This window comes from Diaporthe amygdali (genome assembly GCF_026229845.1).
Source record: "Diaporthe amygdali strain CAA958 chromosome Unknown NODE_22_length_803717_cov_65_427750, whole genome shotgun sequence".
Taxonomy (NCBI): domain Eukaryota; kingdom Fungi; phylum Ascomycota; class Sordariomycetes; order Diaporthales; family Diaporthaceae; genus Diaporthe; species Diaporthe amygdali.
This window is the reverse complement of record NW_026517042.1, coordinates 679,730-705,082: the sequence shown is the minus strand read 5'-3', so window position 1 is coordinate 705,082 and position 25,353 is coordinate 679,730. Positions and strand designations below refer to the sequence as shown.

At 55.8% G+C, this 25,353-nt stretch overlaps 8 protein-coding genes across 8 annotated transcripts; 5 read left to right on the top strand and 3 right to left on the bottom strand.

Annotated features, from left to right (window-relative positions):
• Positions 1-389: 389 nt before the first annotated feature.
• On the bottom strand, positions 390-4,274 carry J7T55_004690 (uncharacterized protein; the record flags this gene model as incomplete). Its single annotated transcript, XM_053130406.1, has 2 exons — positions 390-4,097; positions 4,200-4,274. 2 exons carry the CDS (start codon positions 4,272-4,274, stop codon positions 390-392), a joined length of 3,783 nt encoding a protein of 1,260 aa, XP_052991617.1.
• A 2,217-nt stretch (positions 4,275-6,491) lies between these two features.
• On the top strand, positions 6,492-8,597 carry J7T55_004689 (mst3-like protein; the record flags this gene model as incomplete). Its single annotated transcript, XM_053130405.1, has 3 exons — positions 6,492-6,611; positions 6,686-6,853; positions 6,924-8,597. The coding sequence occupies 3 exons, from the start codon at positions 6,492-6,494 to the stop codon at positions 8,595-8,597; spliced, it is 1,962 nt and encodes a 653-aa protein (XP_052991616.1).
• A 703-nt stretch (positions 8,598-9,300) lies between these two features.
• J7T55_004688 (uncharacterized protein) lies at positions 9,301-10,986 on the bottom strand (the record flags this gene model as incomplete). The annotated part of the gene is made up of 6 exons (XM_053130404.1): positions 9,301-9,494; positions 9,601-9,897; positions 10,019-10,290; positions 10,517-10,541; positions 10,684-10,837; positions 10,930-10,986. 6 exons carry the CDS (start codon positions 10,984-10,986, stop codon positions 9,301-9,303), a joined length of 999 nt encoding a protein of 332 aa, XP_052991615.1.
• Positions 10,987-12,608: 1,622 nt separating this feature from the next.
• On the top strand, positions 12,609-14,267 carry J7T55_004687 (uncharacterized protein; the record flags this gene model as incomplete). Its single annotated transcript, XM_053130403.1, has 2 exons — positions 12,609-12,768; positions 12,838-14,267. 2 exons carry the CDS (start codon positions 12,609-12,611, stop codon positions 14,265-14,267), a joined length of 1,590 nt encoding a protein of 529 aa, XP_052991614.1.
• A 730-nt stretch (positions 14,268-14,997) lies between these two features.
• Positions 14,998-18,291, top strand: J7T55_004686 (uncharacterized protein; the record flags this gene model as incomplete). The annotated part of the gene is made up of 2 exons (XM_053130402.1): positions 14,998-17,567; positions 17,625-18,291. The coding sequence occupies 2 exons, from the start codon at positions 14,998-15,000 to the stop codon at positions 18,289-18,291; spliced, it is 3,237 nt and encodes a 1,078-aa protein (XP_052991613.1).
• A 446-nt stretch (positions 18,292-18,737) lies between these two features.
• Positions 18,738-19,961, top strand: J7T55_004685 (mitochondrial 54s ribosomal protein; the record flags this gene model as incomplete). Its single annotated transcript, XM_053130401.1, has 3 exons — positions 18,738-19,000; positions 19,074-19,776; positions 19,854-19,961. 3 exons carry the CDS (start codon positions 18,738-18,740, stop codon positions 19,959-19,961), a joined length of 1,074 nt encoding a protein of 357 aa, XP_052991612.1.
• Positions 19,962-20,301: 340 nt separating this feature from the next.
• Positions 20,302-21,054, bottom strand: J7T55_004684 (uncharacterized protein; the record flags this gene model as incomplete). Its single annotated transcript, XM_053130399.1, has 1 exon — positions 20,302-21,054. One exon carries the CDS (start codon positions 21,052-21,054, stop codon positions 20,302-20,304), a length of 753 nt encoding a protein of 250 aa, XP_052991611.1.
• A 2,530-nt stretch (positions 21,055-23,584) lies between these two features.
• Positions 23,585-25,282, top strand: J7T55_004683 (actin; the record flags this gene model as incomplete). The annotated part of the gene is made up of 6 exons (XM_053130398.1): positions 23,585-23,591; positions 23,756-23,786; positions 23,950-24,005; positions 24,123-24,153; positions 24,214-24,985; positions 25,052-25,282. 6 exons carry the CDS (start codon positions 23,585-23,587, stop codon positions 25,280-25,282), a joined length of 1,128 nt encoding a protein of 375 aa, XP_052991610.1.
• Between the last annotated feature and the right edge of the window lie 71 nt (positions 25,283-25,353).

Genomic DNA, 25,353 nt, shown 5'->3' with positions numbered 1-25,353 from the left:
CTCGTACAATTCGACTCCAAGACTGGACCCTGTCGAGCCTTATAGAAAACGCCAGAAACTCGCTTATACCAGGTGTGGTTGATGGCCGTTCCAAAAAAAAGACAAGATCCTTTTGACTCCCCTTCCTTACACACACCCACATGCCCCTATGCCCCTGTTGGGAACCAACCCTCTCCTAGGTTCCATGTTTGATGATGTCGACAAGAACAAACGCCATTGACATGCAAGCCAAAAGTAGCAATACCAACCAGAGAACTCCCCTGAAACATACCAGTGGAGACCGAGTCCAGAGATTCCAGATATTATGAGTTTCCAAGCCTTTCCCTTCTCCAAAGACACACCTGAACACCAGGCGACACTGGAATATTTTGCAGACAATTCGATACAGATCATCCAACACAGTGCCACTCCGCAAAGACACACCACTTCGCGATCCGGTCCGCGAGGACCAGGCCTCTCCAGACGCCGCGCTCGGAACACTTGATGATGGTCTCCCACGTGCCCCCGTCGCCGACCTCCTCCTCGCCGGTCAGGCCGCGGGCCGACGACCCGACGCCAGTCCCGCCGTTGCGGCGGTCCTCCTTCCTCATAAGCCGCAGGATCTTGCCACCGGGCGTCTGGATCGCGAGCTTGGCCGGCTTGCTGCTGCCCGATCCGCCGCTGCCACTGTAGCTGCTCGGGTTCGACGTCGCGCTGATGCTCATGGCCGAGCCGGGCCTCACGAACGGGATGGGACTAGCAATGCCCGGGTTCGAGGATGGCGTCATACTGCTTCCGCTGGCGTCAGGCGCTGAGCTCGGGTGCTGTCGGATGGCGAACACGAACGTGTTGTTCAGGGCGAGACGTTGGCACTGGGGCTGGACGACGTAGATATCGTGTCGCTGTGCATGTGGTGTGGGGTGCCGCAGCACGAACTCGTACGACGGGTTTTCGCCCGTGTGAATGATAGGGATCGCAAAGGCCATCGGGTGCGGGATGTCCTTGATGCTGTGCATCAGGCCGCGCTTGCCCGCGTAGATCTTGAGAGTACCGTGGCCCTCGTCGCCGGGCAGCAGGGCCTTGACCGTGTAACGCTTTGTGCCGCTAAACCACTCGCACTGCGCCAGGGCACGCTTCTTTATCACGTCGCCGCTCTCAAAGAAGTCACCGTCTTCGTCCCGACTAAGGGAACGAACCTCGACTTCCGCAGCCACCTCGACGTCGGCGGGCACGTTGAATTTGATGTGCACCATCTCCAGGTCCTCGATCCGGGTGAGGGAAGTGTTGTAATCGAACATATGCAGATTATTGATGAAGTAAGGCGGGCAGGCACAAGGTAGGTTGAGCAGGATCTCGTTGGCCACGGGAGGGCAGACATGCTGCTGCTCGTGGTGCTCAGGCATGTGCGTCCAACAGATCTCGGATGGGCTGGTCAGGAAGTACCAGAAATCGGCGGTGCCACTGCCCACGCTGGAGAAGAGAGCACGCTTCGGGTTGGAAGGGCTCGCGAGGCAGCAGTCCATGATGCGCCACTGTCCATCGAGCAGCACAGAATTCCACCAGTGGTTTGGACGGGGTAGCATATTGGTCTCTGGAATTTCTCCAGGCGTCTTGAGGTAGCCGCGGACTACCTCACAGTGTAGGCCAACAGCACCGCACATCTCCATTACCAGCACTGCATACTCCTCTGCACAGCCTCGTTTTGTCTGTATGACCCGACGCGTGTCGATCTCCCCTTCGTAGTCCTCCTCCCAGGTGATGATCTCGGCCACCCAGGTGAAGATGGCCCGCAATCGCTGTACGTCACTTCTGTATGGCCTGCAGACGTATGTCGTCGATAGTGTGATTGCAGTCGTCATTGGTGGGAGGCTTTTGATGAAACGCGAGTTCTTGTCCACATTCATGAAGTTGATGCTTGAATAGTCCGTGGGCCTTTGGACAGGCAGGCCGTCCGCGTCCTCATCGCCCTCTATACTACCGTATAACTCATCGACTGGATCAAGAGCTGGGTAGTCAAGCATCATACACCTGTCCTTCCGCTCATTTCTCTCGTTGCGACTCAGCGTATTTGATCGGTTCACATCCCGCCGGACTTGGACCCAGTCTGTGCCAGAAGCCAATCCCATGTCACGCGAGGCATCCTTAGCAACCATTGGGCTTGAGAAACCAGCTGAAGATACCGCTGATGTCGACGAAGGCATCGTGGGAGGCATAGGTGAAGACTGCAAAGAGCCGCCGCTGCCTGTCATTATGCTGGTTCGTCCGCTTGCCACCCCTGTCTTGGCCGAGTCCATGAGCTTCTTCAGGAAACCACGCTTCTTGGGGGTCGGAGGCGCAAGGCCGCCCACATTGCCCATCGGGTCGTCTAGAAACGCTGCCTGGGACTGCGGTCGTTGAGCATCGGAAGCGTGGCTGCTGTGATACGTTACTCCACTGAATGGCGTTTCTGGTCGGTCAAGCCCGAGGTCGTGTATCCCAAGCGCACTCTGGGCGCGACCCCTAGTTTTGCGCGCCAGACTACCTGCGCTGGTAGCACTGATACCACCGGCCGAGACGCCGCTCATGAGACTCCTATTAGTGCTCTGGGTGGCTGAACTGCTATCGGTTGCGCGGGTACTAGAGGATGAGTTCGTCTTGGTTGTAAATGTCCGCCCGATCATCTTCCCGACCTCCTTGGCGGACCTCTTGTGTCGAAGCTTGCGATCCGGTCCGTCAGCACGAGTGTCCATGGAAGATTTGGGTCTCTCGACCAACCGGCTCTTGGGAGGTGGAGGAGGTGGAGGCTCATCACCGGCTTCGTCGGCCATCTCCGCGTTGCGCATGTGCATATTGCGCATCTGCGTCTCCATCCGCTGCACATAGCTGCTCAGCTGGGGCAATTGGCCATCCTGCTCGTGACTGCCATGGTAGGTCTGCTCTCGGGACGATCCGCCGCTCCCAGTACCGTAGCCAGAATCGGCATGCATGGCGAGTCCAATGGACGTCTGTGGCCTCGTATACTCTTTTCGCTTCCTTCGTGATTGTTGGTTAACCATATCAAAGGATTCCGGGGACCATGGGTCAAAGGGTGCTTGTTCCGGTGACTCGGCCTCGCGCGTTCCAAGGGCATCCAATTGCTCCATCACACCGTCCATCGCCTCTCTGAGTGGGGAAGGGGTCATATTATTACCTGAGCCACCAGGAGAAGGTGGACAGGGAGAGGCCGCTCGGGGCGTATGGTAACCTGTTATGGGTTGCTGCATTGAGAGATTGGATGGGCGACGCTCGAATCCGGCCCGATCGTCATATGAAGCCTGCGAACTATGCCTGCTGATGTCTGGATGGACGCGGTTATCATAAGAGGCGTGAGATCCATGCCGGCCCAGATCGGATGGTATTCTGCTATCATAAGAGGCGCGGGAGCCGTGTCTACTGAGCTCGGCTGGTATCCTGCCGTCATACGAAAGGGTCGAGCCATGCCTGCTAACTTCTCCCGAAAGCCTTGGTTGTATGTGGCTGTCGTATGAGAGGCTTGAACCATGTTTTTGGACACCAACATGTCGATGAGGAGGCGGCGGAGGCGGCGCATCGTCCTGGCCGTCAAAAGGGTCAGTAAATTGCGGTGGTTGGAACTGCCCATTGTAGGAGGGCATAGGTGAGTGCGCGGGCACGAATGCAGGCCCGAGGGCGGGGGAGGGCTGTCTGGACCCGTAACCGCGGACGCGAGGTGGTGTGTGTATTCTCTCTATATCTGACTGCACGCTTCGATTTGATTGCCTGAAGAGTGACTGTGATGGTGTCGAGGTTTCCGTTGATGCCCTGACAGGACTCTGTCTGTATGTCTCTGGCTGCTTTGCGGTGGTATAATGTGGTGCTTTGGAATAGGCCTCGAATGGCTTTCGAAAGGTCTTAGCCTTCTGAGGGGTGTTCTTGGGGCTGGGCGTGCTCTGGGGCGCTGGCATGGGACTCGTGGACCTGCTGACGGGCCTGAAGTCGTCTGGAAGGACCTCGACGAAGTTGGACGGGAAGAGGCCGACCATTCTCCTATCGCGGCGCAGTCTGCCCGTCCACCACGATCCGTCGCCGGCGTTGAGACATTCGATCAGGTCGCCTTCTATGAAACCGAGATCTCGTTTTGACTGTAGTCACGGCGCGTCAGCACAACCCAGACTGCCCTCAGAGCATGACGCCAATTCCAAGTATCAGTGTGAGCATGCGGCGGGGGCCAATAATCAACGCACCTCTCCCCCGTAAGAGTACACCGCCCTGCACCAGCAAGGGAACCGCGAAGGTATGCCCGGAGGAGGGGGCACCATTTCGTCGGTGGGAAGATCGTGCGAGTTGTTTAATAGCTGGAACTCGACCGACTCAGCAGCATCTTAAGTCACGGACCAGAGGCGGTTGCGGGGTGCAGGTCGGGATCTGGTGCAGGTTCTGGTTCTGGTGCTGGTGCTGGTGCTTGATATTGGCGCTGGTGCATACGATACACGTCCGTATGGCACAATCAAGGCGCGTTGTTGTGTTGTTGAGCGAGTGTATGGCCTGCAGAGCAATGACCGGGCTTGTTGCAAAAGGCTATTGGGTAATAGGCTGTAAGCTGCTTAGCAAAATAGTAGAGATGCAGCTATCGTGAGCATGTTGCGGTGTGGGCGCTGGTGATGGGCGGACGAGGATTGTTGAGGAGCTATGGTCGACCTTGCGCCTGTGCGATCCTCGTAGAAGGAAGGTGGGTGTGGCAGCTTCAAGGACGAGGGTGGCAGATGAAGATCATCGGAGCCAGAGAGGAGTGTGTGTGTTGTACGAATGCACGACAGATTCAGATTGAGACTGACTGAGTGACTTGACTGACTTGAGACTGACTGACCGACCGCTGCGGTACGATGCGGTGGCCCAGGCCCAGTAAACAACCTTGGAAGCGAGCGCTGAGGTGCTTAGCACAGTTCTAGCGACCCACCCTTGGTCCTCCGTCAGTCTGGGGTGGTGGTGTCTGGCTGTTCAGCCTCAGTGGGTCGGGTCTCAGATCAACCCCAGAAGTTTGCAAGGTACAACAGCGCGGCAGCACGGTAGGCGTCACCACGGCAACCCGTCAGGCGCGAGCAGGAGAGGGATCCCCTGCCAGGACAGCTGCATCGGGTGTAAATAGAGGGGCCCCAGCCCACCCGTGATGTCACCTCTGAAGTTACACTGACAGAGGCCAAGCTTGTTCAGGTCAAGCTTCAATTGCGTTTTGAGCCTTGTTTTGTTTGGTGTTGGTGCTGCACCGTACCTGAGTGAGCTGAGCTGAGAACATCTGAGTACCTAGACCATCTGCACTATCGGGTATCCCCTAGTCTGGTCTTTTTTGCATGCAAGGTCAAGATCAACATCAAGATCCCAAGATCGAGTCTGACCATCAACAATGGGGCTTATTCAGGTCTCTTTGTCAGGACAATGCGGATTGTGTACTGTGTATGGACCACCGCGATGCTTCTATTTGCGGTACATGGTATTCTGAGATCTGATAGGAAAATGAATGTATCCATGGTCTGAACACCCGTAGATCCCCCGTTTCCGAGGTGCCGGTCTGTGTGTACATACCGTGCAATATAATAGGCTTTGCTCACAAACACAGTCTCTACCAGCCATCCCTTCTACCGACATACTGTCTGATCAGCAAGAACCAACGAGATAGGAAGATACCGTCCTAGCCCTCAGCAATGTGCAGATAACATCGGTTGCCGGGCCTTCCGATCACATCACGACACTAGAGCATCGATATAAGAGATGTAAGACGGTCACACGACCTGCAGGTGGGAGAGAGGCGTGAGAGGGTCTCTTCTATCTGCGAGTTGGAATGCAGCTAGCGATTAAACTGTCGCATCCTGCTGGGTAACGGATGCAGTGAGATGTATGTATGTATGCACCTAGTTTTATCAAAAGTATTAAAGCTGGCGCATGTCACTGTCCACTTCGGCCCGCTGCTTGCATCTTGCTTCTTGTCCTCCTCCTCCTCGTCCTGCAATCAACAACACCTCTTCGTGTTGCTCAAAGGTCCACCATGAGGATAATTATAACCCAGAAGGAATCCAGGGCTTGCACGTCTCCATACTCATCTTCAGAATACCAGGTCCAGGGCAAGGGTCCTCCGCTCCACGCTCATTTGGTTCGCTAGATCCAGGGCCCCTCCTGGTCCTGGGTCTGCTGGCCCAAGCTCCACCCAAGAGAGGTCGCCTGGCCAACCCCAGCCTACTTATCCACTTAGATTGACCGTGACGAAGGTCGACAAGTGAGACCACACTTGGGTTTTACAGATTGCTTTTCAGGCATCCTTATTTGTTGCTGATTTATTGCAGTACTCACTCACTCATCATTTTTCAAGAGCTGTCTAAGTGTTCCCAATCGCATCGCCAACCATCTCGCCCGGTGGTGGCTGCTGCACCCGAGCTTCGACGTTGCTGCTGTTGGACCGCGGCTCCACTTCGACTGACTCTCACCGCCCCAGACAGTCCGCACAGTTGACAGTGCCCGTGTGCAAGCAGCACCACTCCACCACGATGGCTGTTGACGATATCGCAAGTCACTACCAGGTGCTCGAGGAGCTTGGCCGTGGCAGTTTTGGTGTTGTGTACAAAGGCATTGAGCGTGCCACGGGCGAGACAGTGGCCATCAAGCACGTAAGTAGCATGATCCAGCCGTTCCGACCCAATTCACCCGCAGAGCCAGGCTAATTGCTGAAACCCACTTACAGATCGACCTCGAGTCCAGTGAGGATGACATCCAGGAGATCCAACAAGAGATCTCAGTGCTCAGCACTTGTGCCAGCCCCTTCGTGACTCAGTACAAGGCTAGCTTTCTGAGAGGCCACAAGCTATGGATTGTCATGGAGTATCTGGGCGGTGGCTCTTGTCTCGACTTGGTCAGTACTGAGCTCCTTTTGCGGATTGTCGTCCACCACGAAGGATGGCATTTGCTGATTTAGATTCCAGCTCAAACCTGGCAATTTTTCCGAACCCCTGATCGCCGTCATCTGCCGGGAACTGCTGCTCGGGCTTGAATACCTCCATGCTGAGGGCAAGATCCATCGCGATATCAAGGCTGCCAATGTCCTGTTGGCTGAGTCGGGCAAGGTCAAGCTCGCAGATTTTGGCGTTGCCGCCCAGCTCACCAACATCAAATCCCAACGCAACACCTTCGTCGGAACTCCGTTCTGGATGGCGCCTGAGGTCATCCAGCAGGCTGGCTATGACTTCAAAGCGGACATCTGGTCCTTGGCTATCACAGCAATGGAGATGGCCAACGGCGAACCACCTCTTGCCAATATTCACCCAATGAAGGTCCTCTTCCATATTCCAAAGAATTCTCCACCAAGGCTTGAGGGCAATTTCAGCAAATATTTTAAGGACTTCATCGCACGGTGCCTGATCAAAGAGCCTGAACAACGACCGACTGCCAAGGAGCTGCTGAGACATAAGTTCATCTCGGGGGCCGGGAAAGTGGAAGCATTGCAGGAATTGGTGGAACGGAAACGAATGTTTGATGCAAACCAGACCAGGAAGCTGCACCCGGTCTATTACCAGGAGACCCTTCAAAGCCTTTCCACTAACGACAACACCGAGGAATGGACATTTGACACCGTCAGATCAGTTGCTCCCCCGCCACCAAAGAAGACCAACTCGAGAAACCGTGACTCAGGCATTTTCTCGGCAGACGAGGCGATGCGGAAGCTGGATGTCAATGATGGACCTCTGCAGATGACTTCTCCGGCCCCAAGTACTGTTCGGCGAGGCACTGTCCGACATCATGCTACTGGACGTCGGCGACAAGACTCGGTCTTCCATGTCGATTCCGATGGCTCGCCGCGGTCCTCTATTGCGCCGCGACGACCTCTCCAGCCCGATATGTCATTCGGCAACACGGGATCAACTCAGCGCCTGTTCCGTCGTGTAGCATCAGATGACTCAGATATCAGCCATCCTAGTACATCCTCTCGGTCAGATGGCTCGAACGCCGAGAATCGTGACCCCGAGTCTAAAGCAGCGCGCGACCTCTCGAGCAAGGAGGCAATTTTGGGCCACCGACTCTACACTAAAGCCGTGGAGCCCACGCTGGTCGAGCTGCACGCCCAGACCTCTGCCCTCCAGAAACGCGAGGCTCTAGCCAAGCTGTCGGAGGCATTCGCACTGCTCGATTCCGTCGATCCGGAGGGAAGCTACCACCTGATGCAGAGCCTGGTCTCCGCCACGTCCCACGACAAGAAGCTCAGCCAGGCCTTCCTCAAGGGCAGCCCCGCGGACGACCCCAAGGTGCCCGAGGGCTACACCCACGGGACGGTCATCAACATGAACAAGCGCGACCAGAATTCCACGCCCGCGAGTCCCGCCAAGGTGCTCTTCAGTGCCGGCAACCCACAACTCAAGAACCGCAAGCGGCGTGGTAGTGCAGCGCCCTCGTCCGAGGCCTCGCCGGCAAGGAACGGTGGCGGCGACAAGTCCGACGAGAAGCAGCTAGTCGATCTTGAGAAGGCTGCGCTCGAGGCCCGCTTCCCCGGCAGGGAGGCGCAGCCCGGCATGGAGCACTGCAAGCAGCTGTCGGAGCTGCTGTATGGCCGCTGGGTGCGGAATCTCCAGGGCCGCTGGCCAGGCATTGCTGCTGAGCCGTAATGCTGAGCCGGTAACCTTTGAACCTGGGGTTTTTTTCCTATTTTCTATTTCTGTTCTCCTCTTTCTTCTTCCAATTCGTCCTCGTTGCCAACACAGCGCTGTGACACACATACGTGGAATGCGTTCGGGTTTGAAGACGGAGCGACTGTGCACGATCGCCATTGTGCATTTTAAAGATTCTGGGATGCAACGGCACGTGTACGCATTGACGAAGCATCAGCAACGCATCATGAATTTCTCTTTGTTTTTCGACGAAGCAAGCATATGAGCAAGAAAGGAGGGAGACTTGTGGAATGCTGTCCATGTTCTGTACCACTATTTCGGCATTTACACGGGGGTACACCAAAAGCAGCGGGCTCTTGGATTGAACGCAAAAGAAAGGGAGAGCGAGATTTCTCTTTGGGTTGTTTCTTCATTATTGGGAGGCCAACCTCTCTTGGAGCTTGGAGAAAGTTTCCGAAGCTTCCTTGGACCTTGCTTGCCTGCTTCATTTCAGTGAGCAGGCAGGCCTTTCTGAGTAGGCTACACCCTGCTCTGTCGAGTTGATTGGCATTTCGCGCTTTTTGTAGCCTGGCGTCCTAGGTTAGGTTAGGTAGATAGTCCGACTCGGTCAAATAACAAGATCAATACGGCACCCTTTACTCTGTAGCCAATAGTGCGTTCTCGCTCCCTGGAAATACAATGCTTCACCAACCGCCAACTTTCAAGATGGCTCTGCACCGTCGCCATCTTCCGGCGCAGGCGGTAGGGCGAGCTTGATGCGGTGGTTGATGAACTCGTCGGTCAGTATCCTGCCGTGGCCCGTCGTCTCCTCCGTCTTGAACACCTCGATGTGCGTATCCCTCGCCCGCCGCCGTATCCGCCACACACCCTCGTCGTCGATCTTGGTCCGGAGCCCTGCAGAAGCATCGGTCAGATTTTCCTTTACGCTGTCTCACGAAGATCGTGGATCCCATCTCAAATCATGGACAAAGAGATACAGAACTTGTGAATTCAAACTCACACGCGAGAAACGAGGCCGTAAAGTTGGTGCACACGTTGCCGTCCCACTGGCGGCCGCGCCGCGCGACCGTGTCCGGGATGGACGCGACGTCGAGGTCCTCGAGCCGCTGCAGCACGCCGTCGCGCGAGCGGAACCCGACGATGATGCGCGGCACGCCCAGCAGGAACGACTGGATCCAGAACTTGAGCAGCTTGCGCTCGAAGTTGTCGCGGTCGCGGTCGTTGCGCATCTCCGCCGACGTCTTGAGCTCCACCCAATTGATCGGGTCGCCGGCCTTGGAGGGCTTGGAGTCCCAGACTGTAAGTGAGCAGACAAGGAGGCGAAGGTTAGCTGGGTTATTGAACTTTGTGAGGTATGGTTGGATATCGAATAGAAGGTTAAGATCGAGAGTCAGGGGGCAGGGAGAGGTTTAACTTACCGGCATCGACCTCGCCGCCGAGGCACAGCACCGTCTTGCCCAGGCCGGTCCTCACGACCGAGCAGTATTGTGCCTTATTGTTGACGACCTCATCCTCGCGGCCCTCAATATATTCGCGGCTGGTCTCTCCCCAGGGAGCCGGCAGCGTCGCCAGTGTCTCGAACTTGTACCCCCAGAACTGCATGACCTCCTGGGGAATGGGCCCGCGCCAGGGCTGCGCCGCCTGCTCGGCCTGCGAGCGCAGCCGGTACGCGTGATTCTCCTCGATGAATCTGGTGTCCGTGTTAGCTGTCATTGACGCCTCGTGCCGTTTCTGGTGGTGAACTATCTGCGTACATGCAGTCCTTCGCGAAGATAATTAGTAGGTAGTCTCAGGGAGAATAAGCATCTAGAAGGCGCACTTGGTATAATGTAGCATTCAGCTCAAATCTGTGAGGTTGTCAGCCGAGGACGGTTCTTAGCTTGTGTTGACAGAGCTGATCTGTTTGTACCCGTCACGATCGTCGAATGGGCTTGACATTATCTGTGAATACCATTAGCCACAGTAAGGATTCAGGGAAAACACGACAGGCAGACCTTGGTGAGACACCCTCGCCATGTCACTATATTGGAATCAATCTTCTTCTTGGTCTCCTGTTCGTGATGCATGATAGTCTTCAGCAGACTATCCAGGTGCTCGGCGACACTGTCGTCGTGCTTCACGAACGTCTCAAAACCCTGGGACAGGTCCGCCCCCAGCCGTGGGGTGTAGTACCATCTGAGAGACCGGTCTCCGTAATGGTACTGATGCTCATCGTCGTATGAGAAGCACGCGAACTCCTAAGGTGGCGTTAGTAATGGGCTATATTCTGTTATCAAGGACTGAGAGGAGATAAGTTGGTATGTGAGTGACCTGCCTTTGGTCTTTTTACGGGCTCGCTCTGGCCAGCGAACCGGCCAATGGGCTGTATTGAGAACGTATGATCCATATTGTATTTGCGCAGCCTGGTCCTTCTGATGTGTGCTTTGTATACTCCATTCGATACGTTACGGCGTGTGATTCCGCGGGTCGTGCTGACCGTGGAGGACCGAAACAAGCGTTCGTAGGCTGACTCTCTTAGGTTTGGCCCTGGAACATCTGGCGAGATCAACTTGAGCTTCCAGGGTTGGCAGCTGCATGTCCAGGTCAGGCTTAAGCCGTCGGTTGCACTGAGGTGCATCAGTTAAGCGGTGGCCAGTGCGTTTTAGGGCTGTTTTCCCAAATCCTCACTGCCAGTAACCGTCAGGGACTCCCTGTTTTTCAGTGTGTCAAGCCTATGTGGGCAGCAGCCTGACAGCCTGAGAACACTGTGCAACCAAGCATGTATGGCCAATCTCGACTCCAAGTTTCACTCAAGTTGACTGCCCACGTGAGCAGGGGACGGCTCACACGCGATGGCCTGATGATATTTGAAGTAGATATACCTCTTTTCACTATGAGAATGAGGAGATTTTCAGTTTCCAATGGGACAAACATACATGCCGTGGCAGTCTGGGCTGTGATTCAGATATACAAGTCTCCGTCCAGACAACCAGTATAGACCAGATTCCTCCATGGCTCCAGAATACCTCAGGATCCTGTGTTGTCTCTCCACACCTGCTGTGTCTCAGTCACTCCGTGGAAATCATCACCGGCCTGCATAGACCACACTTTGACCGTGACAAAATCTCCGCTCGCATTTGACCGTGAAAGACTCTCTATGCGCGGCCTGCCATGTTATTGCAATACCGGCGCAAGCAGAAGTTCCTCGTCGAGATAGCTCGAAGACCTATTCTCGCCATAATTGTACATTTGCTTGGGCAGAAAGTCAACATCATCCGTCCTCGTCTTCGCCTCGGGGATGATCTAACGCTCTCCTACAACGGAACAGCACCAGTCGACTGATGAACAACTTCTTCCCGGTGTGCTGTCACTGGCCCAGATACTTGAGATGCTAGATCATCCAGAGCGTGGAGATATCCCAAGATAAGAACCCACGACTCGGCCTCGTCTTGTTGCTTGAAGCACGCGTGTGTGGACAGGAGCAGGTATACCTACCTCTACTGCTATCTATACCCCATTCCCGCCATTTCGGTCAAGCTTTCGCCGGACCGGCCCCGGCCCCGGCCAAAGGGCGAGGCATGGTTCAGGGGTATCAACGCGACTGACCCATCCAATTTCCGGTGCTTGCAAGTCGACTCAGGTCTCCAACGGCAAACCACCAGCGACGCAGCCCACACGTGCTATGGAAGTAGGTGGCCAAGGAGATTGCAACCCTCCAAAGAGGTCTTGAGAATGTGATAGCGTTGACTCCAACCCCGAATCCGGGCTTCAAGCCCGTGATAGCCTCGCCGAGAGCCGAGTTCCCCTGTCATGTCAGTCCATAGCCAACGTCATGTGGAGTTGACGGCGATCATGGGCGGGAGACGATAAATATAGGCCAGCGTCCCAATCGTTCGTTACTAGAAGCTCTCCTGCAAGCGCAGACAGCAGCTTCGTCACTCGCTGACCGGCTCGTTCGTTCATCTGGTCCGGGACACTGTCGCTCCAACTTGGCATATTCTTTATTGAATACAGGACAGCAACATTGCCATGCCTGCCTCATCCATTGTCAAGGTCGCCGCCATGGCCCTGGTGGGCTCAGTATCAGCCGCTCAGATGTTGGCGCCCACGAACGACATCAACCTTCCAGCGAGCGAGACTGCTTCCGAGCCTCTCAAGTGGCTAGGTGCCAATAGCCCGTGGTTCGCTGGTGAGAACCTCATTTCTCTGTGGCTAAAGCCGTGTGACGCGTTCGAGTAGCATACTCACAGGAATTTAGGACCAAACGTCTACAACATCTCTTCAGAGATCCCGGAGAACTGCTATGTTGACCAGGCTGCTTACGTCTCCCGTCATGGATCTCGCTTTCCGGACACTGGCGCCTACGCCGGATGGGTCGACATGCAAGAGCGGTTTTCCTCGGGCAACTATACCGCGACTGGCAGCCTGTCCTTCATGAAGGACTGGCGGACTGTGTTGACAAACGTGGGCCTGCAGATTGCAATGGAGTCCCCGACCGGTGCAAAGGAGGCGCATGACCTGGGCTATACCCTCCGCACGAGATACCCGCAGCTCTACAACGAGGGCGACGACTTCTATGTCTGGTCTAACAACTACACCCGTGTGCTCCAGACTGCCCAGATGTTCGCTCAGGGTTATCTTGGCTTCACATCTAGCACATATGGCAAGGTCATCTCCGTGACGTCGAAGGGATACACTGGTGCTATCGGCAACTCTCTGGGCCCATCCGACCAGTGCCCCAATTTCAATGATAATTCTGGCGGCGACTATGCTACAGAGTGGGCAAATGTATACATCCCGCCTATCAAGGAGCGCCTGGAGAGCCTGATCGAGGGCAACTTCACGTTCGAAGACAACGATATCTCCCAGATTCCCTACCTTTGTGGATTCGAGAGCCAGATCACGGGGCGGCTGTCCCCCTGGTGCGGCGTCTTCACCGACTACGAGCTGCAGCAGTACGAGTACTCCAATGACATCCGCTACTACTACGGCCTTGGTCCAGGCACCGACCTCGAGCAGACGATGATGCTACCGTACCTGAACGCCCTGATAGGCCTCCTCGAGCAAGGCCCAGGCACCAACGGCACCGCTCAGGACGGGGGCAGCTTCACACTCCCGAACCTGCTGGCGACCTTCATCAACGACGGCCAGCTCGTCGAGCTCATCACCGCGAGCGGCGTGTTCGATGACGAGCCTGCTCTCTCGGGCACCGAGATGAACCCCGACCGCCTCTTCATCGCCTCCCACTTCACCACGATGCGAGGCACCATAGCCTTCGAGAGGCTGAACTGCATCGTAGACGGCAGCACCGGGAACGGCACATCTGGCACAGCCTCGACCTGGAACTCCAGCACGACGCTCACAACAGCCACAGCTACGGGAACCGGCTCCATCCCCCCCTCAACGGCCCTGGCCTCCGCCAACGCGACATACGTCCGCATCAGGCTCAACGACGCCGTGTACACTCTGCCGTCCTGCAACGACGGTCCGGGCCAGTCCTGCCTCCTGAGCGACTATGTCCAGTACCTCTCGGACAAGGCTGCCGCGGCCGGCGACTGGGTGTCTAATTGCAATATCACCGTCGCGGGTGCCCCTACCACTGTGCAGGGCGCGAGCTTCTACACGGACCTGACGAGCCCTTGGTTGCAGGAACTTAACCCTGGTAACGTCGTCCTCTCGAATTCGTAGAAGACTAAGGGTGTGCGATGCACGCGAGAGTGGGACGGATGTGTTTCACCTGTACATACTTACTTGAATAAATATATCTTGTCCCCTGCATGTTTTCAACTACGCTGGGTTCATACGGCAACGAATCCGCTTCTCAAGCAGAAGTGTAGAATATCTTTTGTACTTTCGAGAAAGAGGTTAGGAACGCAACGAGGCAACGAAGTAGAGAGTGCGATAAAACGGGCGGTTGAGAAGTCCGGCGTAGTCCGTATGCTATTCGCTGTTGTCCTGCCATATGATGCTCTTTTTACTCATCATACTGTTCCTTGAAATACAATGCAGACTGATGGGAGTCGAACTTGGAAACAATTGGAAAGCGGGAATATGATGCGGCCAGGTTTTGAAACATGTCGCTAAAGCTACTTTCCGCCTTCCGACGTTTTAGGGGCACAGAACCTGGGAGTGAGACCTGCAGGCGGGTGACGACAGTACCTGGGGAACGCTATCGCCTGCATCTGCCAGGGCCCCTCTGATTTGACCTCGACAACTCGACTCCTAAGCCTCAATACGCCTCCTTATCGCGACTCTCACGCATTGCGAGCTTCGAGCTACGCTCTCTCTGACAGCTTCAACCTTGTCTTGCTTACCAAGAATGCTTTCACACACATGGAACCTTGACAGATAGCTCTTAGGCTCCTGGCTCACGCAGTCCAACTGACACCTTTCTGCCGCCCCCCGACCAACCGCCGTCATGGCAAACCGCTACCGCGGCGCATACGGCCGCAGCGGCAATGGCAATGGCTACGGAAACTTTGGTCAACCGAACGGCAACGGCGAGGATTACGATCCGTATGGCGACGGCTTCGGAGGCAGCGATCGTTACAGGACACCCCCTCCGACGCAGTCCGGCCGCGCGCTCCCTCCCCAGTCCTCCCTCCGTGCCCCTCCCTCGCGATCACAACTTCAGGCCCAACAGCTCACTCAGCAAGCACAATGGACCAACGCAGAAAGACAGATCAACGAGGTCCTCGGTATAATCCAGAAGGAATGGCCACAGATGTGCCAGAACGACTGCATTCCTGTGCAACTGGCCCTACAGCTCCTCGACAACAGCTCGGTGGGCAGGGCGCACGAGTACAGAAACTTCCAACAGACGCACCAATACCTGCAAGATTCCCTCAAAGCGATTGTCCATGACTACCATCAGGGCTTCAACAGCTCGATAGGCACATTCCACAAGATCCAGGGCAGCATCATGCAGAGCCAGAAGAAGGTCCGCATGCTGAAGGAGAACCTGGCAACCAGCAAGGTCGCGCTGTGCACGACAGACCCGGAGCTCAAGAAACTCTACAACACGAGCCAGATGTACGACGAGCTGCTACAAACGCTGAACGAGCTCGAGGAGCTGAGGCAGGTGCCTGACCAGCTCGAGGCCAGGATATCCGAGAAGAGGTTCCTCACCGCTGTGGAGGTCCTGCAGAACGCTCTTCGGAGGCTGAGGAAACCCGAGTTGGACGATATCGCTGCGCTGAGTGACCTAAGGAGCTACTTGGCCAACCAGGAGACGGCGTTGATGGACATCCTCGTGGAGGAGCTGCACGAGCACTTGTATCTGAAGAGCCCGTACTGTCAGGAGAGATGGCAAAACTTGGCCAAGACTCAAGGAGCCTTTCGTGACGACATCACCGAATCAGGAGCTGTAGTTCCGTTCTTCGAGGTTTTGAACAACATGGATTTCGACAGCCAAGTACAGGAGGATCCCGGCAGGAATCCAGAGTCTGACACGTTCTCGTACGTGGCCCTCTTAGTCGAGGCGCTGAACAAGTTAGGCCGCCTGGAAACTGCCGTCGACACTATCAAGCAGCGTTTGCCGGTCGAGCTGTTCAACGTCGTTAATGACACGATCAACGAGATGGATCACAAACATCCCAGCTCACTGCGGGGTGTGTCCTCTAGCTCAGGTGGGATGCACATCTACAACAACAGAGAAACACAGATGAGGGCAGATGTGATATACGATCTGCTGTGGACGCTGTACGGAAAGTTCGAGGCGATAGCGGAGGGTCATCGTCTTTTCCACGAATCAATTAAAGCGTTAATTCGCCGGGAGGGCGGCGGCAACAATGCCGCGTTGCTTGGAAGCTTCAAAGAGTTGTGGAACTTATACCAAAACGAGATACGGTCACTACTACATAACTATGTGACCACAGACGCGGACATCTACCAATTCAACACACCCAGACCGGGCACAACAAATGGCGTGATAGATGCGCATAGGGAGCACTTGTTCAAGTTCACTGAAGGGGATCCTAAGGCAGTAGACCTTACAACGGAGTTTGAACAGCTGAATCAGACCATCGAGCAAGCGGTTCCTGGCTTGACTGCTGGGTTGGTAAAGGGCAAGGGTGACAAGAAATCCGGGAAGATCGACGCTAGAAAGAGCGCTGTTCCGGCGTATGGTGGCCGTGAGCAAAACGGGACCTACAAGTCACTCGTCGAGCCGAACGTCTTCAACATGAGCCTGTTGTTACCACCGACTTTGGTTTTCCTGGGCAGGCTCAAGAACATTGTACCACCGGGATCAGATCTGGCGACTAGCACTCTGACGACTTTCCTCGACAACTTCTTGGTCAATGTTTTCCAGCCCCAATTGGACGAAACCCTAGGAAAGCTGAGCGATACCGTGTTTGGCGAAGCAGATGCTTTCCAGCAAGACGGCAATTGGAACCAAGTGGCGAAAAGGCCAGTGTTCAAAGGAGCCACAGACTTTTTTGCGGTTGTCACGGCATTCTGCAGGATGTTGGACACGATCCCGCATGACCAGGCACTCAGTGCGTTGATCATCACGCAGATGATGAGGTACTATGACCGGTGTTTTGGGTGGTACAAGACGCTGGTCACCAAAACACAGGAGGGTGCTACGACAAACCAAGCACTCCGTTCGTCTGCCGTCATGGCTACTGAGAGTGGCGAGATCCATGACACCATACAAAAACTCTGGACAGCCGATACATTGGATCCAGATCTACTGGATAAGGAGGTCGCGTTACTGATCACGGAGACGAACGAGAAGCCCCTTAAGCTCAGTGACATTATTTCGGATAGAGACACGATCTCTTCGTTGTGTCTGCTGTACACCAGTATGAAGTGGCTCTCTGTAAAGGTGTCTTCGCTCAGGCATATCACGCGAAATGACACGGATTCCAATCGCTCAAGTATACCCAAACCGGAGAAGCGGAGGTGGACTCTACTTAATGACCCTAGCAAGGCGACCGCTGAGGATGGACCTGTGTTCCTTCCGATGACGCTGGAAACAGTCCAGTAAGATCTCTCAGATTCGTACTGCCTCGGACAACCTATGCTGACAAGTACCTACAGATCCTTCGACGGCATTGTCTCGTCTTACGAAGAGCTAGCCGCTACTGCGTTGCTGAATTTACACATGGAAGCGCGCTGCCGCATCGCCTACTCCCTGCGGGTAGCTCTAGACCCCAAAACGGCGCCATACCTGCTTGACCAGGATGTCAAAGAGCCCGACCCAACCATTCTCAACCTCAACTCGGAGCTGCTTGCCTACGACGAGACAGTCGTGCGCTTCTTGCGCGAGCGCGAGGTCTCGTTCATCCGCACCGGTCTGGGCTTGCTCATCAATTCGTTCCTCATCGCCAACGCGTCAATGGTGGCGCCGATCAACGCTCGCGGCTCAGGGCGGATGCAGCTGAACATTCTGGTGCTGCAACAGAACCTCAAGAACATTGAGGCTGGCGTGGACATGGCCCGAGCCGCCAACTACTGGGCGCTCTTTGACGAGGGCGCCGATGCCATCGTCGCCAAGGCGAAGGAGGACGCCGCGAGAGCTGCTGAGGAGAACAATGTGCCGATCGGAAGGGACCCGGACCGGTTCACGTACGACGAGCTCAAGGCGCTGATTGAGCTGTGCTACAGCGAACTGATGGCGAGTGCGGAACGGGGTAATGTCAACGCAGCCAAGAGGAACATGGCGGAGAAGCTGCTGGAGCTAAGCGAGCATATGTGGCAAAGTTAGATGGTGAGGGCGGGCGCTGGGGTGCTCGATTATACGTAGAGATTGGGCGAGGCAACCCATGACTTGGTGTGGTTATATTACAAGCTACGGCATGGCGCATGCGTCTTTGAGCAAGGGGGGGAGCGAGGAGTTTAATTCAGGCACGCTCGATCTTCACGTTACAGATGATTGAAACACCCACGGCAATTGTGACCAGTAACACTTTGAATGGATATGAAGGTACTCCTGCGAATAGAAAGAATGGACTGCGAGATTCTGGCTATAAGTTTTATTCGACACAGCTGCTTGCTCAAGCCCACCATTTTGGGGAAGGGGATGTCGGCTTTACAAAGGTGGCCCGTGCGTCAGAGCATCGACTATTCCAAAAATTTTGGAGCTTCAACTACGGCACGCCCGACTTGACATAGCTCCGCCAGCCCATTGAACAACGACACAACCCGATCAAGATGGCCAGCTGGAGGGAATCCGTCCGTCCACTGCGGCAACTACGAGTCTCACAGATATCGCGGCAATCAAGGCCGCTCTGTCCACGGAGATGGTACTCAGCAGAAGCTGCCGCTGCAGCGCCGGCCGAGACACCAGCAGTATATCGCGATCTCGACTCGGATTCAACACAATTAGCCCCCGGCCCGACGCCCGAGCAAATAGAGGAGTTCAGAAACCCCAAGAAACGAGCAGTAGAGAGGAAATTCCAGCTCCCCAGCAATAGGTGCGACACTGATGCCCTACGCCCAAGAAACTGCTCCCTCGCCGTCGGCACCTGCTAACTGTCCCTCCCCCAGATACCAGTACCACCCACCCAAATTCCGCCGCGGCGACCTCCACCCCGTACAGTCCCCGCCATCCTCCGACCCCATCGCACGCGACTTCCAAGCCGGGCCGTTCTACTTCCCACGGCTCAAGGAAACATGGCAGAGCACGGTCGCGCCGGACCTGCTGACGCTGACGTACGAGCACACGCCGCCGGGGACAGCCAAGGGGCCGATCGGGCAGCGGCTGCGGGCGTGGGACGACTCGTCGCCGTACCACAAGAACCGGCCGCTGCGGGGGCCGCGCGGCAGCACGGGGGCGCTGCGGCCGGTGGAGCGCAACATGGACTTCCGCACGGTGCCGGAGCTGCTGGCCATCACGCTGTCGACGTACGAGCCGCTGGCCGTGCGCGAGCCGACGTACCTGCTGGCGGCGCGGGCGGCGCTGCAGGCGGTCACCGGGGCGCGCACCGAGGTCACGCGCGTCAAGCACGGCGTGTCGCAGTTCGGCGTCAGCAAGGGCCAGGTCGCCGGCGTCAAGGTCACCGTCTGGGGCGAGCAGGCGTACGAGCTCATGGACAAGATGGTCCACCTCGTCTTCCCCAAGATCAAGGAGTGGCCCGGCATCCCCGGCTCCACCGGCGATGAGTCCGGAAACCTGTCGTGGGGGTTCCAGCCAGACGAGTTTGCGCTGTTCCCTGAGATCCAGGTCAACTATGACGCCTACCCGGCGAAGGTGAGCTGCCTTGTGGGCTGGCCATTGGATTGGCGTGGGATGAAACCGTCGTGTGCTGACTGTTCTTGTGTGTCTAGATGATCCCTGGATGTCGAGTCAACGTCCAGACCACTGCCAAGTCTAACCGACACGCCCGCTTGCTCATGCAGGCTCTGGGTGTTCCCTTTGACGGCGATTTCAAGTGAGGCACCGCGGCCTAATTCTTATCTCGGATGATGAATGAGCGTGAGATTGTTGGACTACATGCAGAACCACTGTCTCGCTGTATTATAAACTGTAAAGCCTCATGTCACATATCATGGAAAGGAACAGGCAGAGATACCTGGTGGCATCAAAATGGCATGTCTCATTACCAAAGATCTATTTTCCTTGTGGCCCCGGTCGACCGTGTCCATGTCCATTTTCATATCTATAAGGCATAGTCCGCCGCAACGCCTCTAACGCCGTCCATGCATGAACCGTTGATGAATCCCGTGGTATTCCCATCCATCCCAACCAGCATGACACATGCTCAGACTCTCTCGCCTAAGCGGAAGCCTTCGCAGCGTCCTTCTTCACCTGCTCCTTCAGCCCGTCCATGACTGCGTCCACAGCATCCATGTTCGTAGCATCGACCTTGCCCGGGCCGGCCAGCTGATGCCCCCCCTTGTCCAGCTCAGCAGCGACGACGTCCATGGCGGGCTGATAGTTCCTGGTAGCAGAGCTGAGGGCATACACGGCCTTGCGGCGGACGTCCTCGCGCTCCTCGCCGGCCAGCGCCATCTTGACCAGCCCAGGCAGCCCGCCCATGGCCAGCAGGCGCTCCTGGCTCGGCTCGTTGTTCTGGACGGCGGTGCCGACGACCCAGGCGGCGTACTTGCGCACCTCGGGCTCGGCGTCGGCCAGCGTCGCCAGCAGCGGCGTCCACAGGCCCAAGGGCCCCAGGTTGTTGGCGTTGTCCAGCGACTCGATCAGCTGCTCCAGGTTGTCGAACGCCGTCAGCCGGTGCTCCAGCGTCACCTCCGGGTCCGACGTCGCGCTGATCACCGCCATCGACTGCCGCATCAGGTCGGCGTCTGAGGGCCCGCCTAGCAGGGCGGCGAGGACTTCTGGGTTCAGGTCGCTTTTTGTGGCGGGCGCCTGGCTGCTGGTGGTGGTGGTGGTTGCGGTCGTGTTCCCGTCCGCGGGCGCGTCTGCGGCAGTGATGGCGGTGGGGTTCTGGGCCCCGGCCCCGTTCTTGTTACCGGCGGTCTGGGCCTCGATGCTCCATTTCAGGAGCTCATTTAGGTTCTTTTCCATGTTGGGGGGGTGTGAGATTGGATCTGGCTTCTTTTGGTCTGGTTTCGTTCGGATCGGGGGAATGGTTGATCTGGATTGACTGGATCTTGAACCGAGATTGTGCTTTTGGGAGAGGCTTGCTCCTGGCGACGAGAGACGATCAGGATATGTTAAGAGATTGAGATGGGAAATGGCACGTCTACTATGGCGATCGGCACAGTTTTGATGTTTGAGGAGCTCTTGATCCCGGTGATGTAGAGCTCTCTCAAAATTGTTTGGATTGATGCCTTTTTTCGGGAAGCTTCTCGAAAATTCCTGCACGTTTACGGCCTAGCGCAGGACCATCCTTGCTGTCTGTCAAGTAACAGTAGACGCTGGCGTGGCTGGCATTTGGGAATGCAGTGCCGTGTTTCTTTTTCCCACGAAAAAAGACATGACATGCCAATTGCCGCGGGTCTCGCAGTGATGGCGATCTGCAAGAAGGAAGCCCAGCCGCGGAATTGATGTCCATCTTTCGGCATGGGACACTAATATTTGTTCTGCCTCGCCTGTCTCGAAGCTGAGCACGCCCTGCCCCATCGACCGTTGCCGCTCACTGCCAGGGGTCCTCTTTCTAGAAGCCAAATCTGGAGCTTCGGGAACCCCGCCAAATTGAATGCCCCGCCATCGGCCACCTCAAAGCAGTAAGTAACCAACGACAGCCCCTTTTTGGGGCCAGCACACGCGCATGGCACCAGATGGCGAGCCTCATCGCAGACATGTAAAGGAAGCGAACGATGGATCTGGCTGGAACGACAGTCTTGTGCAGGACATTTTGGCCTTGGGACCAGCTACTTGTGCATGATGCTGTGTCGTGTGTCCTCGAGTCTGAACGTGCCCTGGTGCGCTCGAGGACCCTGGCAATGCAATGTTCCGGTCGAGCTTCTCGTCCAAGCCTGGTCATCCCAGCCATGCCATGTAACACACAGCCTTGAAACATGGCCACTCTAGCTTCTTGTGAGGAGGACTATGGAGGTCTAAAAGGGCGCTTATGGCGGCAGCCGTCAGCAAAGAGAGAGGCGTCTCGCCCCTGCTTGCGCAATCAACCTCATCCTAAACTCAGCCCGGCCTGACTAGACATCCTGAATTGACGACGACTTCGGCTTGGCAGCCATCCCACTGAGCCCTCGGCATCAGACGACGAGTTCATGCCGAACAGGCCGTCATGCCTTGATCCTGGGTAGATCACATATGCACAGATAGGCTGAAGCTTATTCACATGGACCGTACGTCATCCCCACGACGGGGCGAGACAGCATATATCCGTAACAAACAGCTCGTCTATCGTGGGTACACAGTATCGAACTGAACCGACGGGATGTTAGGATGTGTGATTAGCTTGCGAAGAGGAGGAGGGGCGTCATTCCTCGCCTGCAGGTGTTCATCTCATAACGTATCTATCACTGTCTATACCGTTTCATACGGATAATGGTCGTAACCATGCGCCTTGTTTCACCATGCCCTCGAAACAACAAGTGGCGGGCTGTTATAGGTGTTGAGGCCTCACGGATAGACACCGGCGTCTGTCGATGCTGTCGCATGCTGTATAGCTGTGTGCAATGCAGTGAGTACAGTGCAGAGTGGTGGGAGCTAGACATATCAAGCAAGCTTCCACACTCAAGTTCAGCCCGTACTCGTAGCCAGGTTCATTTGTAGAGGTAATCTGCATACCCAGCCTCTTTGTTCCGGGGGGGATACGGCTGGCTGCTGTCGATTCGTATACGTATATGCGCACACCAGCATGGCATGTGTTGAAGTGAGGGAGGACTGACGGACTGACTTGACTGAACGAGTGATTGACAGACAACCAGCCACACCGACAATCGTTGAGGGCCGTTGCCAGCGTGTACTGTAGATACGGCCCAGCATCACCTACATGTATGCAGGGAGATGTACATGTGCTCCGTACACACAACTCATCACACCCTCTCCTATTCCTATATGACAGTCTGACTGCCCTTGTACTGTGTAGAACCCAAAGTCACGGACGGATTCATCAGGCTGTCTGTCAGTTAGTCAGTCTGTCTGTCTATCTGTCTAGCTGTCAGCGCACAATAGCCCAGGTGGCTTCAAATTGGGACGCAGTGAGTTGGCTGCTAACCCCCTGTCCCCCCGTCTCCTCTCCTAGGCGGAGCCCACTTGTTCCCCGTTCCAGTGGTAGGCTGATTGCGGTGCAGCCACTGACAGGGTCGCATCAACCTTTCCTCCTGGCCACCCCCACTTTATCTGGCCCGGCCTGTGCGATGGCTTCTTTCCCACTTCAAATCTCAACGTAAAGTGCCACCGTAGCTCTCACTCCGACCTGGACCTCCCCCTTTATCAACCCAACCACCACCATCTGCAACCCAAACTCTTCCTGTCGTCAGCGACATAAACACTCCTCGACACCAACAACCTGCTCTCCGTTCGATCACCACTTCGTCCGGACTTCACTTGCCTTCTTTCTTCCTCGTCTTTATCTCGAGTCCCTAATTCCAAATCTACCACTCTTTTTACTACGTAATCTGTCACCATGGAGGGTAAGTTGGCCACATCTTTTGTCTCTGCTCCCGCCACGCGCACAGCGCAATAAACACCGCCAGCCTGCTACTGCCACCACCACAATCAGTGGCAGGACAAGGCCATTAAGAGCCATTCACTCGTCTCAGCTCGAGCATCGCTAACATACATTCCCAATCTGCAGAAGAAGTTGCAGCTCTCGTCATCGACAATGGGTAAGACCGCCTGCCACCAGAGAACCCCCTCTCTCGGCTGATGGCCCTCACCGACATCTCCCCCGAGGTCGTGCGAGTTGGAGCCAGCCTCGTCTATCCAAATCGCATCAACGGTGTCGATTTCTAGCACTTTAAAAAGCACAATATTCTAACATGAGTCCAGTTCGGGTATGTGCAAGGCCGGTTTCGCCGGTGACGATGCTCCCCGAGCTGTTTTCCGTAAGTCACCCCGCTCCCGCTCGCCCTTGTCAGCGCCCGCCGTGCTCCAGCTACCCCTGCGTTGGAGATAACGGCGCAACGCCCGCAAAAGACCCTGAAAACTAACGAACTCGCCAGCTTCCATCGTCGGTCGTCCTCGCCACCATGGGTAAATATCCTTCCTCGAGAATATACAAACAATTCGAGGCGATTCTAATGAAAACCACAGTATCATGATTGGTATGGGTCAGAAGGACTCCTATGTCGGTGATGAGGCGCAGTCCAAGCGTGGTATCCTGACTCTGCGATACCCCATTGAGCACGGTGTCGTCACCAACTGGGACGACATGGAGAAGATTTGGCACCACACCTTCTACAACGAGCTCCGTGTCGCTCCTGAGGAGCACCCGGTCCTGTTGACTGAGGCCCCCATCAACCCCAAGTCCAACCGAGAGAAGATGACCCAGATTGTCTTCGAGACCTTCAACGCCCCCGCCTTCTACGTCTCCATCCAGGCCGTCCTGTCCCTGTACGCTTCCGGTCGTACCACCGGTATCGTGCTCGACTCCGGTGATGGTGTTACCCACGTTGTCCCCATCTACGAGGGTTTCGCTCTGCCCCACGCCATTGCCCGTGTCGACATGGCTGGTCGTGATTTGACCGACTACCTCATGAAGATCCTGGCTGAGCGTGGTTACTCCTTCTCCACCACCGCCGAGCGAGAAATCGTCCGTGACATCAAGGAGAAGCTCTGCTACGTCGCCCTCGACTTCGAGCAGGAGATCCAGACCGCTGCTCAGTCCTCCAGCCTGGAGAAGTCCTACGAGCTTCCCGACGGTCAGGTCATCACCATCGGAAACGAGCGGTTCCGTGCTCCTGAGGCTCTGTTCCAGCCTTCTGTGCTGGGTCTTGAGAGCGGTGGTATCCACGTCACCACTTTCAACTCTATCATGAAGTGTGATGTCGATGTCCGTAAGGACCTGTACGGCAACATCGTCATGGTACGTTTTTTGACACTTTTTTGATTAACCCGGATCCCGGAAAAATCGCTAACATTTAACCCATAGTCTGGTGGTACCACCATGTACCCCGGTCTGTCCGACCGTATGCAGAAGGAGATCACTGCTCTTGCACCATCCTCCATGAAGGTCAAGATCATTGCTCCTCCCGAGCGAAAGTACTCCGTCTGGATCGGTGGATCCATTTTGGCTTCCCTGTCTACCTTCCAGCAGATGTGGATCTCCAAGCAGGAGTACGACGAGAGCGGTCCTTCCATCGTCCACCGCAAGTGCTTCTAAGGTAAGCTTAGCCTCCATGGTCGCGCCAGAGTCCGTCTACCTCGATACAGCCCGCTAACAACTTGCCAGCA